The 12,759-nt window shown below is 45.0% G+C and overlaps 2 protein-coding genes across 2 annotated transcripts; both read right to left on the bottom strand.

Annotated features, from left to right (window-relative positions):
• Positions 1-6,329: 6,329 nt before the first annotated feature.
• Positions 6,330-8,753, bottom strand: LOC306927291 (dynamin-2-like; the record flags this gene model as incomplete). Its single annotated transcript, XM_079507000.1, has 1 exon — positions 6,330-8,753. One exon carries the CDS (start codon positions 8,751-8,753, stop codon positions 6,330-6,332), a length of 2,424 nt encoding a protein of 807 aa, XP_079363126.1.
• Positions 8,754-9,889: 1,136 nt separating this feature from the next.
• On the bottom strand, positions 9,890-12,403 carry LOC306927290 (dynamin-2-like; the record flags this gene model as incomplete). The annotated part of the gene is made up of 1 exon (XM_079506999.1): positions 9,890-12,403. The coding sequence occupies one exon, from the start codon at positions 12,401-12,403 to the stop codon at positions 9,890-9,892; it is 2,514 nt and encodes an 837-aa protein (XP_079363125.1).
• Between the last annotated feature and the right edge of the window lie 356 nt (positions 12,404-12,759).

Here is a 12,759-nt window from a genome sequence, read left to right as displayed (position 1 = left end):
CTCCCTCCCTCCCTGTACATGTACATTATGTACAAGCCTATCTGCCAGGTTTGAGATTGAGAAAACCTATGGTGCAGGAAGTGAAGATTACTCCCAATATATTAATTATTTTTAATAGAAATGAACGAATGCATCATTACAGTGGACATAATGTGCACAATGTGTATTGAAAGTCTCACTATGTAACCTTTTTTTTAAATTAATACAATTATGTTTTGCCCAATATTATTGAGTAGCCTATTGGGGTGGTTGTATGTTGTCTCCCTATTGATATCACAAAAGGTCATGTCTCACCGAGACACAGGGCAGGATCTCGACTCAACTACATAATTTTGCTTCGGATTTAAACGATTCTATTTAACTATCATCATCAATATTTAATATCAATGGTCTTTTGTCAGGTGCGTGCTGTGACTGTCAAAAAGTGTACCTCAGCCTTTTTTCAGCCTTATGTCACATTACCAATGTAACCAAGCAAGCACGGTTATACAAGTAACAAGGAACTGTGACAAATTATACTCTGGGAAATGCAGCCCAGCCAGGTTAAAAAACTTGAATGTAAAAATGTCCCACACTTTTGGGCGGGCCGTTCATAATGCAATTCAGGTATGAAGACGCGGGCCGTATAAAATTCGCCCCAGGGCCGCATTTGGCCTGCGGGCCGCACTTTGGACACAGCTGTATAGCCCTATAGCTTCAGCCTTGATACCTTTTTTGGTCATAATGTAATATTTATAACAAATTATTTATTTGTGGAGTGTACTCACTGTAAGTGAATTACTCGTAGTGGAAGACATACTGAGATTATTTACTTAAACTAAGCTGGGTGAGGAGGAAGGCTTGGAGTTGGAGTTAGTTGGAGTTGGAGTTGGAGTTAGTTGGAGTTAGTTGGAGTTGGAGTTGACCAGGACAATCTGGAAGGGAGGATGAGAAGGCAGATGCAAGCTATATCTTCCTGGTGAAGCGTCATGTGATGAACACTACATACGGTATACAGATACCCTTATATGGTCGAAATGACTGGACACTATTTTGGGGGTCTTGTCTGAGGACGATCTAGAAAGAGAAAGTTGGGCTGATTTTAATTAGGCCTACTTTATGTGCTGCTGGGTAGCTTAATCATGAATAATAATGTACCAGTCCATGTAAACATATAAGGTATAAATAATCTAAATCTGCAAAGTAAAGTCATCAGATATGTTTTGTGAAGTAAAAGTATAATATTTGCCTCTAAGCACCTCAAGGTTTTATTTTTGATTGATTGAATATTTTATCAACTGTTTAAAAAGTAGGCTACAGTAGTATGAAAAAAGAAAAGCCTATGGATAATCACAAGAAAGCAAAAGGCGTGTTTCCATTGTTGTCCATAAGCATTCAAAAATATAGCACTCAGCCTTCAAGGGCTGGAGCCAGGCTAATACAAATATGCTGTTTAAAACAATTAAAGATGCACTGATATTACACTGATATTTATAAAAGCTTTTCCATAATAGGCACAAATAACCAGAAAAAAAACATTTACTTTTATTATTAATGTTTATTCATACACATGGTGCATATATCCACTGTAATCATGTATAATTATGGTTTGTCTTAATATGAATATTGGGAGTAAAACGGTTTAATATTTGAAACAATCCGCACTTAATCATAAATGAAAATTATTTAAACCATTTAACTTAAATATGCATTTTCATTTACACACGGTGCATATCATTTGGGAATAAAATGGTTTAATATTTGAAATACTCTGCATGTCCTGTACTGACACCAAAGGGCACTCCCGCTGTGCATACTCTGGAGCTTAATAGGGTTGGTGTTCATAACCTCACGTCACCAGGCTTTCCGCAATACCTGGTTCCTTACTGCTCAGTGCAAACATAAAACGTCCATAGACTTGGCCACACACATGACGTCAAGGGCGGCACACTCAAACCCAAGTCGACAATAATAAAATGACATAACTACGTGTACATCATAGGTATCTATTTCCACTATGTCATACTTAAATAACCACAAGACAGTTCCATAAGTGGGACTTTTGCCAAGCACACAGTATAACATCAGTCAAAAGAAAACAAAAATCTAAGTTGAAAAATCAACTGTTGTCTTTAAACGGCCACGTTAATAATGTCAATGAATGATTGACATTGGTTGATGACAGCAGACAGACAGACAGACAGACAGACAGACAGACAGACAGACAGACAGACAGACAGACAGACAGACAGACAGACAGACAGACAGACAGACAGACAGACAGACAGACAGACAGACAGACAGACAGACAGACAGACAGACAGACAGGATATACTGTAGAAGGAGAGTAGTACTGAACCTGAGATAAAACACTCAGTTGTCAATCTGAAGGATTCTTCTTTGTCAACAGTTTACCGGGCAGTGAATGGTCCCACTGCTGTCAAACTGATATATGATAAATGGTAAACACTGATATGATGAATGGTAAATGGTAGAAGCCCATATGACAATTGGTAACCCATTATAATAAATGGCAGTGTGGGGTGGGGGGGAGTTGCAATTCCAGGCCCCAGAGCCTCTCAAGATCCATTGGTCATGTTCTGGAAACTCTTCTTGGCCAGCGTTCGAGCCACATCCAGCTGTTGTAGCCATGGTCTCTCTGTGAATACACTTCATCATAGAAAAACACAGAAATTATTCAGTTAATTTATATCAGAGATTATTTTGTAAAATGTCAAAGTGCATGTGTAAAAGGAAAGTAATGAAATAAGTGCAAATTGCAAAGTGCAAAATCTGACCTAGCCATAGCCAAGCAATACATGGCATTCTCTCTTGGGGTTCGACCAAAGTGTTGAGAGAAGGATTCTAAAGACGACTCTGTTGGAGAGGAGCTTGGCGATGAAAACATATACAGATGCCTGGGATTGGTGTTTGTGGAGATGGGAGGGAGCGGGACTCTGCTCCTCCATTGGCTGCTGTTCTCATCATTGGTTACAGTTGACAGGCCTTTCTCTCTAGTGTTAGTTCCAACGTGCCTCAGTGTCTTCAGTATCTTTATGTCACCTGCAACACACGGATGGGGAAGTTGCTGTGGTGAGGCCTGTTTGCAAGGTAGATGGTTCGGCCTAGGGGCATGGATGGTTGGCAAAGGTCGCAGGGGGTTTTCTCTGACCCCTCTGCCTGCTTTACCCTTGCCCCTCCTGGGTTTGGAGGACATCTTTGGCTGGGTGTAGCCATCGACGAGCACCGTATCTCCCACCCTGGCTTTGAGCGGAGCTCCGGTTCCCTGGCATCGCTTCGTGGCTGCCTTCTTCCGCCCCAGTTTCACCCAGCGTTTCACCTGGACGTAGATGTGCGCGGGCATGGACATATGTGGCAAAGACACTACCGAGCACAGTTTGGCACCCAAGTAGCGCACACACTCCCTGTGGCTGTGTCTGATGGCAATCCGCAATGGGTCGCGACCGTAGGGGTTCCGACAGGCCAAGGTCGAAAGGTCATTGCTGACGAAGAGTTTGAGGATAAGGAGCTGACCTTGCTCCGCGGCAACGTGGATGGGACACTTGGCGCTGTCTGGGTGGGCTGTTTCATGGCACCACTGGCGGTACGGGTGAACCCCCACAGGCTGATGTGCACGCACCCCTAGCTGCAGTAGCCAGCTGGCCAGATCTAGGTGTCCTAGAAAGGCAGCGATGTATAGTGCCACCTGCTGCTGAAACCTGGAACAGAAGAAAAACATGATGTCAAAACCGTATTGAGTTGGAAAGGCTATATACATTGATTCCCTCTTCGAGATAATTAATAGGACCTGAAGACCTATTCTGTATAAAATAATGCCTTGTGTCAGCAGCACTGAATTGACCAGTGGTGGAGTAAAAAAGTAGCCTACTCACATTTCTTTAATACTCAAGTAAAAGTATCAATAGGCCTACAGCAATGTAGAAATAGCCTGGTAAACACCTCCCCCCTGAATGAATGAAATGTTTTCAAGGGGGAGGAGGGGTTTACCAGGCTAATGTAGAAATACTCAAATATCAAAATGAATTGAAAAGAAGTTTTCAAATTAGCAGATCTACAAGATTGACTATTTTCAAATGGGTAATGTATGTTTCGCAATAATAAGCCAAATCTACGAAGTAGGGGGGGGGGGGGGGGGTCTGACCTCATCACTGGCCTCTCCTCAGAGAGGTGACTCTGGACTCTCTGTCTGTGTCCCAGAAGGCATCCATGGAGAAACTCCACCCACCCATCCCATGTGTCCAGACGAACCGTGGTCCCTATAGGTTCAAAGCAGATGATAACGAAGGTTACGTAGGTAACCACGGTTTGGTTCGGTTATGAGAGGGATTGGATCACTCCAATATATAGTTCCTAACTATCAGAGAAGTATCAAGGCACTTTATTGGTCTCTATCTGATTAAAATAAATCACTCTTGTGTGAAGAAAGGGGCACCTTTGCACAGTGGTGTAGACTAGGAGAGTGGTGTCGCAGAACATAGCGCTCAAGCGCTGCTCATGCAGCTCTGGAGTGTGATAAGGCTGAGCACTCATCATGAGCAGCCTTCAGCTGGGTGAAGCTGAAACCCTGCAGGATTAACAAAGGTCTCTCCTCCTCCCATGTGGATCTCTAACATCATAATGATGATGTTAGTCTTTCCCGATATGGTGAAACAACAGCTAGGACATTATGCATTCTGTTCTGCGCTTTGCATGACTGAATTCGTAGTGAGAAGGAAAGACTAGCTCAGAGACATGAGGTTTATACAATATTTCTGGTGTATTTGATGATGTAATATTAAAATGAATCAACACTGTGAGGGACGCTCTCATCATCATACATGATGTACGATGATAAGACATAACATGTCGATTTGCTCACACATAATTATGACTTAAATTCTCCATTCATTGTCAATGGGGATTTTTGTGTAGGACGAAAATAGCCGATTTGGTATATAGATAGATTTACAGAAAATGACATAATTAAAAAAAAACGCCAAATGGCCGAAAAAGCCTTCAATTGTTTTCATTGTGGTCCACGAAAATAGCCGATTTGGTCAGACACATATGATGTAAATTCTCCAATCATTGTGCAAGACGAAAATCTACACTAAGCTGAATATAGGAGGGGCCCTCAAAAACTGAAAAGTAAGTTGAGGACAAAATTTGTTGTCCACTTATCTTTCATTTTTTTAACAAATGTGGAGGTACTAAATTGACACATGCAAGTTGTGGTTAGTCAGCTGGTTTACAAGATTATCTTGGGTTTAATATAGATAAGGTTTCACCGGTAGTAGTATACTGTAATCCATCACTCAAATAGCCCATAAAGGGATATTACGGATTATTTAGTGTAAAAATTCAATGTTTAAAATAAACTTAGTAATACATATATTAACTTTATGAACTTAAATACAAATGCATTGGACATAAACAAAATACAATAGGCCTATATACAATGTACTGTGGCAAATTAAACAGGTGATTTAAACTTCCATGTTTGGAATAGGAATAGCTGAAATCAACCCACAGATGGCATTAAATTAAGGTGGGGCCTATATAGATCATAAATGAGACAGTACACAGTGTACAAGTGAGTAGAATTTCCCTTCTTTTTGCATAATGCCACCTGGTGGAGAATAAAAACAAAAATCACACCCATGTGAAGTGAGGGGCGCTTTTATCATCGTACATCATCATGACGTAAAATACACACTATGCCTATTTGCTCAGACACTATGACGTAAAATTATCCATTCATTGTCAATGGAAATGTAATGTTTGGTTAAGACAAAGTTTGTGGACGGTAACTAATAGCTGGATGTAGGAGCGCCCCTCAAAAATCACAATTTACAATTTCAGCATTTAGCAGACACTCTTAATCCAGAACCATTTACAGTAAGCAGGGTAAACACAAGGTAATACATCAAATGCATAGAAATAGTAATCTAAGATCATAGGCAAGTTAGGCAACCATGAACCTTTCATCAGCCTAAACAGTATAATATCAATAGTTCAAAACATAAATGATCTGTACATTGAAACTACATATTAACATCACTTGAGAGGTTTGGACGATGCCGACTGTGACTAAAACACAACAGGCCGCCCAACCCTATTGTGAATGCACACAGAATGATGCGTGTGATGCTCACACGAACATGCACAATCTTCCTTTCTCACATACGCACACCTACAGTACATACACACACAAGCGAGCGCAAGTAAGCACGCACGCACACGCACACACACACACACACACACACACACACACACACACACACACACACACACACACACACAATCGCGCGTGCTAAAGTAGTCCTGGCTATAGGTCTAGTAGGGAATGTTTACAAGGACCAAAGCGGAGGTGTTCGGCGGGCTGACCGGGAGGGAATCGGTGGTGGGGCATTGAAGGGGTCCTGGCCATTGTTGAGGGCTTTTGTTGGTGAACCTTCAGCTCTCACCACAAACCTGTGCTCAGGGGTTGGGCTGTACTTCTTGAGCCAGATGTCCCTGATGGCCGGTGGCACGAAGGTGGGGAGGGTGGTGGTGCTTATGTCACTGATGATGTGGAGGGCCTCTTTGAGGGCGTGGTACATGCGCAACATCTCCACCTTGCGCTGAGCCTGCTCACTCGGCACCTCCATCAGTCTGTTCAGGTCTCCGGATGAGTAGAGGTAGGATGGTAGCTCTGTGTGGATGAAGTCCTTTGTGCAGGTGATCATGAGGTGCATGATGATCTTGGGCATGAGGTCTTTGATGGACTTCTTGACGATGCCCATATACGATTCCACCAGGTTGCGGATGGTCTCCACCTGCCTCTCCAGCTGAGGGTTCTGAGAGGAATTGCCGCCATTATACACTGTGTCTACAGCTGCACCCTCATCATTTTCAATCTGGTCCGTCTGAAGATAAACTCCTGCCCTGAGGAAAGAGGCCTTCCAACTCTCTACATCCTCCTCCGAATCACGGGCCAGCTCAATCTGACGCAGATCTTTATACACATTTCTCTGCTCAGTGTTAAAAATAGCAAAGACGTGCTTTGTAGACATGAAGCCTTTCTCCGCGTCTCGTAGCTTCAAGTTATCCAGGGGCAACATGTACATCATCTCTTTCTCCTGCTCATCTTTGTACCAGGAGAGGGACTCGGCAGTCAGGACAAACCAGTACAACCGGGGGCCTCCCTTCATGATTCTGATGTTCATGGTGAGCCAGCCTTTACGGATCACCTGATTGGTCCTCTTCTTGTTCGCAGCTGTGTTCCCCTGCTGGGCATTAGAGAAGCCAATGAAGTCCTCGTGGTTTGTGTTGATGTAGGACTGCTCAATGTCAATCAGGAGGAGAACCTGGTCCTTGGTTTTGCCTTCCCTCTCTCTGACATACGTATAGACAATAATCTCTGCTTCCTCCTGCAGTCTGGGGTAGAAGCTGAGCTTTTTGGTGCACTGCTTGACTGTGTTGATGAGCTCCTCTATGACCATATCAATACATTTGAGACAGGGCGTTTTCAGCTCAGCAAGCTGCTTTTTCACAATGGTCTCAAACGCCAGGTCGGGAACAAACAGCCCACCTCTGACACCACGGACGTTCCTAATGGCATTCTTGATCTCCCTCCTTAGCTCTTTCTCATTAGAACTGACATTAAGCAGCTCATAGTTTAAGCACTCGTTGAATATGTGGTTGATCTTGGCACCGCCTGATAACTCATTAGTGTCCACCACCTGGTATCCAGAGCCCTCAATGCACGTCTTAAAGTCCGCGCTAAACTGCTGCACCATCTGCAATAAGGCCTTGGTCTTGTGTGTGGGGTCATCAGGGAGGAGATTCTTGTACTCCTCCACCTCTTTCTCCAGAGAGAGGAGTTGGCTCTGAAGGTTATTGCGCAGGCCAGGCAAAGTATCACGGATATGATTAATAAGTTGCTGGTTGAGGGTCTTCTGTAGGTATGGTGTGCCCATGCAGTCGGCCATGTGTCTATAGACTGTGTGGGACAGGAGGAACGTCCTCTCTGCAGCCAATGCAGCGTGAATGTCCTTCCTCTCATCTATGTCCTTCTGACTTCGGTTTACCACACCAATATATCCTCTACGCAGTGGAAAAACCTTATTCTGTAGGATGTCCTTTGCGTCCGTCCCTTCGTCCATCAGGTCTAGTTTTGTGATAACACCAATGGTGCGCAGACCATGTGGGTCCACCTGCTTGGCGATCTTGAGAGCGTCCGAGTTGGCAAGGTCGATGTTGGCGGGGGTGACGGCCAGGATCAGACAACTCTCTTTGGAGATGAACTGCAACAGCATGTCCCATATCTGGTGCTCGATGTCCACAGGCTGGTCCCCGACCGGCACCTTGATCATCCCTGGAAGGTCAACCAAGGTCAGATTCAACACGTTTGGGGAGTACACCCTCAGGGTAATGGGGATGGGAGAGATACCCTTGTTGGAGCCTGTGATCCGGTCGGTCTCTGCCTCAATCTCCGATCGGACCTCATTGAAGTCCACAAACATCTTCCCTTTGCAGTGCAAGAACTCTGCATATTCTGTTTTATTGTTGACCAGCTGCAGGATGAGAGGTCGGCGGGTAACAATGCCTGATCCACGTGGAAGGAAGTCTCTGCCAACAAAACTTTCCAAGACTGAGCTTTTTCCAGAACTCTGTCCGCCGACAACAGCAATTTGTGGAAGGTCAAAATTACAACTCTGGCCAATGGTGGTGAAAGTGTCTTGAAGCTTGTTGATCAGAGGGATCAAGCCCTCCATCCCCGGGTTCCCCATTTGGCTTTGTTTGTTGGGTAAGTTCTGATGCTAACTACAACCAAGTATTGAGATTCCCAGTGATTTAAAAACTCCAAATGCATTTCCTTAAATAGATGCACACTCAGCTGCACACTGATTGGACAAAGAATTTTGATGATGTCAGTCAGGTTTGAGCGATATGGTAGCAAAGATCGACATACTTAGTTACCATGTGTATGCCCAAAAATGGAGTTCCACCCAGCCATTTTGATGGTTATGCTTATGTACAGTGTATGTATGTATGTATGTATGTGTGTGTGTGTGTGTGTGTGTGTGTGTGTGTGTGTGTGTGTGTGTGTGTGTGTGTGTGTGTGCGCGCGTACGTATGCTTTTCGTGTTTGTGTAAACACAAACATTGAAGACAAAAGTGAGGACAGAAAAGTGAAGACACAAATTGTGATTGGCCCGAATGAGATGATGATAAGAGCACCCCTCACTTAACACGGGTGTGATTTTGTTGAAATATGTCTTTGTTATTTTTGCGGCTTTCGCCTTTATTTTATATTATAGAGGGACAGACTGTAGGCTGACAGGAAATGGGGGAGAGAGATGGGGGAGTGACATGCAGTAAAGGCTCGGGATCGGGAGTCGAACCCGCGGCACACTGCCAGACTCAGACTACCGGCCAAGGTGCCTGGACCGCTGAGCCACGGCCCAGGCCTGAAATATGTCTTTGACAATACTTTCTAGAGATTGGAAAGATGAAAAGATGAAGTGAGGGGTGCTCTTATCGTACATTATCATACATCATCTCATTCCAGCCAATCACACTTTGCATCCTCACCTTTGTCATCAATGTTTGTGTTATGCAATGTTTGTTTAAAAATGTTATGTAATTTGACTATGACGCAAAATTCTCCATTCATTGTCAATGGGAATTTAATGTTTGTGTAGGACAAAGTTTGTGGACACACACCAAAAGCCATAGGACACATAGGAGAGGATAGTGCCCCTCAAAAATATAATCACTCACCCGGCCTCCCTGCCCTGAATATGGGCCAATTGTGTTTGTGTAGAACACATTGGCCCAAATTCGGGCCCATGGCCCATGTAGACGCCCGACAAAGCCAGTTGCACCATGGTGGATTCAAAATGCTCTTTTATTAATAGAAAACTTAGAAGAACTTCCTCAACCACAACTGTATGGGGGCTGGCCGGGAAGGAATCTGTGGCAGAGCACTGATGGCAGCCGCAAATGCTGGGCTGTGGTTGAGGGGCGGTTGCAGGTCTTGCACTGCAGGTGGGCAGCTCGGAGCGGGCGCAGGTGCTTCTGCAACCACTGGCCCGCAGTGAGGGTTTGGGCTGGCCTTTTTGATCCAGTGGTCGCTAACAGGTGGTGGCACGGGGGTGGAGATGGTGCTGATGCTGATGTCACTGATGATGTGGAGTGCCTCTTTGAAGGTGTGGTACATGTGCAGTATCTCCTCTCTGTGCTTCAACTGGTCGGCCGACTCCTCCATCAAACTGTTCTTGTCCACAGATGAATAGAGGTAGGATGGTAATTCTGTGTCGATGAAGTCCTTTGTGCTGTTGATCATGAGGTGCATGATTATTTTGGGCACGAGGTCTTTGATGGACTTGTTGATAATGCCAATATATGAGTCTGCCAGGTTGCGGAGGATCTGCACTTGCCTCTCCAGCTGAGTGTCCTGAGAGGAATTGCGGTCATTAGACACTGTGTTTGCAGCTGCACTCCCACAGTGTTCATCCTGGTCCTGAGGATAAACTCTTGCCCTGATGAAGGAGTTCTTCCAACTGTTCACATCCTCCTCAGAAACACCGGCCAGCTCAACCTCATGCATATCTTTATACACATTCCTCTGCCCAGTGTTGAAAATTGCGAACGAGTGTCTTTTGGACATGGAGTCCACTAAACACCTCTTTGGGATTTTCAGCCATGTCTCGATGCCTTTCTCCTCCACATCTCGCAGCTTCAAGTCATCCAGGAGCAACATGTACATCATCTCTTTCTCCTCCTCATCTTTGTACCAGGAGAGGGACTCAGCCATCAGGACAAACCAGTACACCTTGGGGCCTCCCTTCATGATGCTCATGTTCATGGTGAGCCATCCTTTACGGATCACCTGATTGGGAAGGGCCCTCTTCTTGGCAGATGGGTTACATTGCTGAGCATTAACAAAGCCGATGAAATCCTCGTGGTTAGTGTTGATGTAAGACCGCTCAATGTCAATCAGGAGCTGAACCTGGTCCTTGGTCTTGCCTTCCCTCTCTCTTACATACGTTGTGACAATTCTCTCTGTTTCCTCTCTCAGTTTGGGATAGGAGCTAAGCTTGTTGGTGCACTTCTTGATTGTGTTGATGAGCTCCTCTATTACCATATCGATACATTTGAGACAAGGCGTTTTCAACTCAGCAAGCTGCTTTTTCACAATGCTCTCAAACGCCAGGTCTGGAGTGAACAAGCCACTTCTGACACCATGGACGTTCTTGATGGCATTCCTTATCTCCTTCCTCAGGTCCTTCTCATTAAAAGCTATCTTAACCAATTCGTAGCTTAAGCGCTTGTGGAATATGTGGTTGATCTTGGCACCACACGATAGCTCGTTAGTGTCCACCTCCTGGTACATGGAGCCCTCAATGCAAGTCTTAAAGCCTACGCCAAACTGCTGCACCATCTGCAATAATGCCTTGGTCTTGTGTGTGGGGTCATCAGGTCGGAGATTCTTGTACTCCTCCACCTCTTTCTCCAGAGAGAGGAGTTGGCTCTGAACATTATTGCGCAGGCCAGGCAAAGTATCACGGATATGATTAATAAGTTGCTGGTTGAGGGTCTTCTGTAGGTATGGTGTGCCCATGCAGTCGGCCATGTGTCTATAGACTGTGTGGGACAGGAGGAACGTCCTCTCTGCAGCCAGTGCAGCGTGAATGTCCTTTTTCCCATCTATGTCCTTCTGACTTCGGTTTACCACACCAATATATCCTCTACGCAGTGGAAAAACCTTATTCTGTAGGATGTCCTTTGCGTCCGTCCCTTCGTCCATCAGGTCTAGTTTTGTGATAACACCAATGGTGCGCAGACCATGTGGGTCCACCTGCTTGGCGATCTTGAGAGCGTCTGAGTTGGCCAGGTCTATGTTGGCGGGGGTGACAGCCAGGATCAGGCAACTCTCCTTGGAGATGAACTGCAGCAGCATGTCCCAAATCTGGTGCTCGATGTCCACGGGCTGGTCCCCGACCGGCACCTTGATCATCCCTGGAAGGTCAACCAAGGTCAGGTTCAGCACGTTTGGAGAGTACACCCTCAGGGAAATGGGGATGGGAGAGATACCCTTGTTGGAGCCTGTGATCCGGTCGGTCTCTGCCTCAATCTCTGATCGAACCTCATTGAAGTCCACAAACGTCTTCCCTTTGCAGTGTAAGAACTCTGCATATTCTGTTTTATTGTTGACCAGCTGCAGGATGAGAGGTCGGCGGGTAACAATGCCCGATCCACGTGGAAGGAAGTCTCTGCCAACAAAACTTTCCAAGACTGAGCTTTTTCCAGAACTCTGTCCGCCGACAACAGCAATTTGTGGAAGGTCAAAATTACAACTCTGGCCAATGGTGGTGAAAGCATCTTGAAGCTTGTTGATCAGGGGGATCAAGTCTTCCATTTCCGGGTTCCCCATTAGGCTTTGTTTGTTGGTTTGGATCTTCTGCTAAACGGCAACGCAACTCGAAAGTATTCCCACTTTCAGTGATTAAAAACTTGGTTCCTGCAATTGCGTTTGTGGTGAAACCTGGTATTAGTATATCAACCTCTCCACCGCTAGAGAAGATAGAATCAATCTATGTATCTATCTATCCAGATCAAACTCAGATGGAGGTAACTCCAAAGCTTTCACTTATAGGCCTACCGTCAAAAGCTTGTGTGTCACAGCTGCACAATGATTTGTACAGGGTATTTTGATGATGTCAGGGTTGCTATGGTAGAAGAGATCGAACCGTACTGCAGTTATGAGTACGGTTTGTGTGTATTCCCAAA

This window comes from Electrona antarctica, assembly GCF_951216825.1.
Source record: "Electrona antarctica genome assembly, chromosome: 7".
NCBI classification, from domain to species: Eukaryota; Metazoa; Chordata; class Actinopteri; order Myctophiformes; family Myctophidae; genus Electrona; species Electrona antarctica.
The sequence above is the reverse complement of the archived record's forward strand: the minus strand, read 5'-3'. Positions and strand labels throughout refer to the sequence as shown.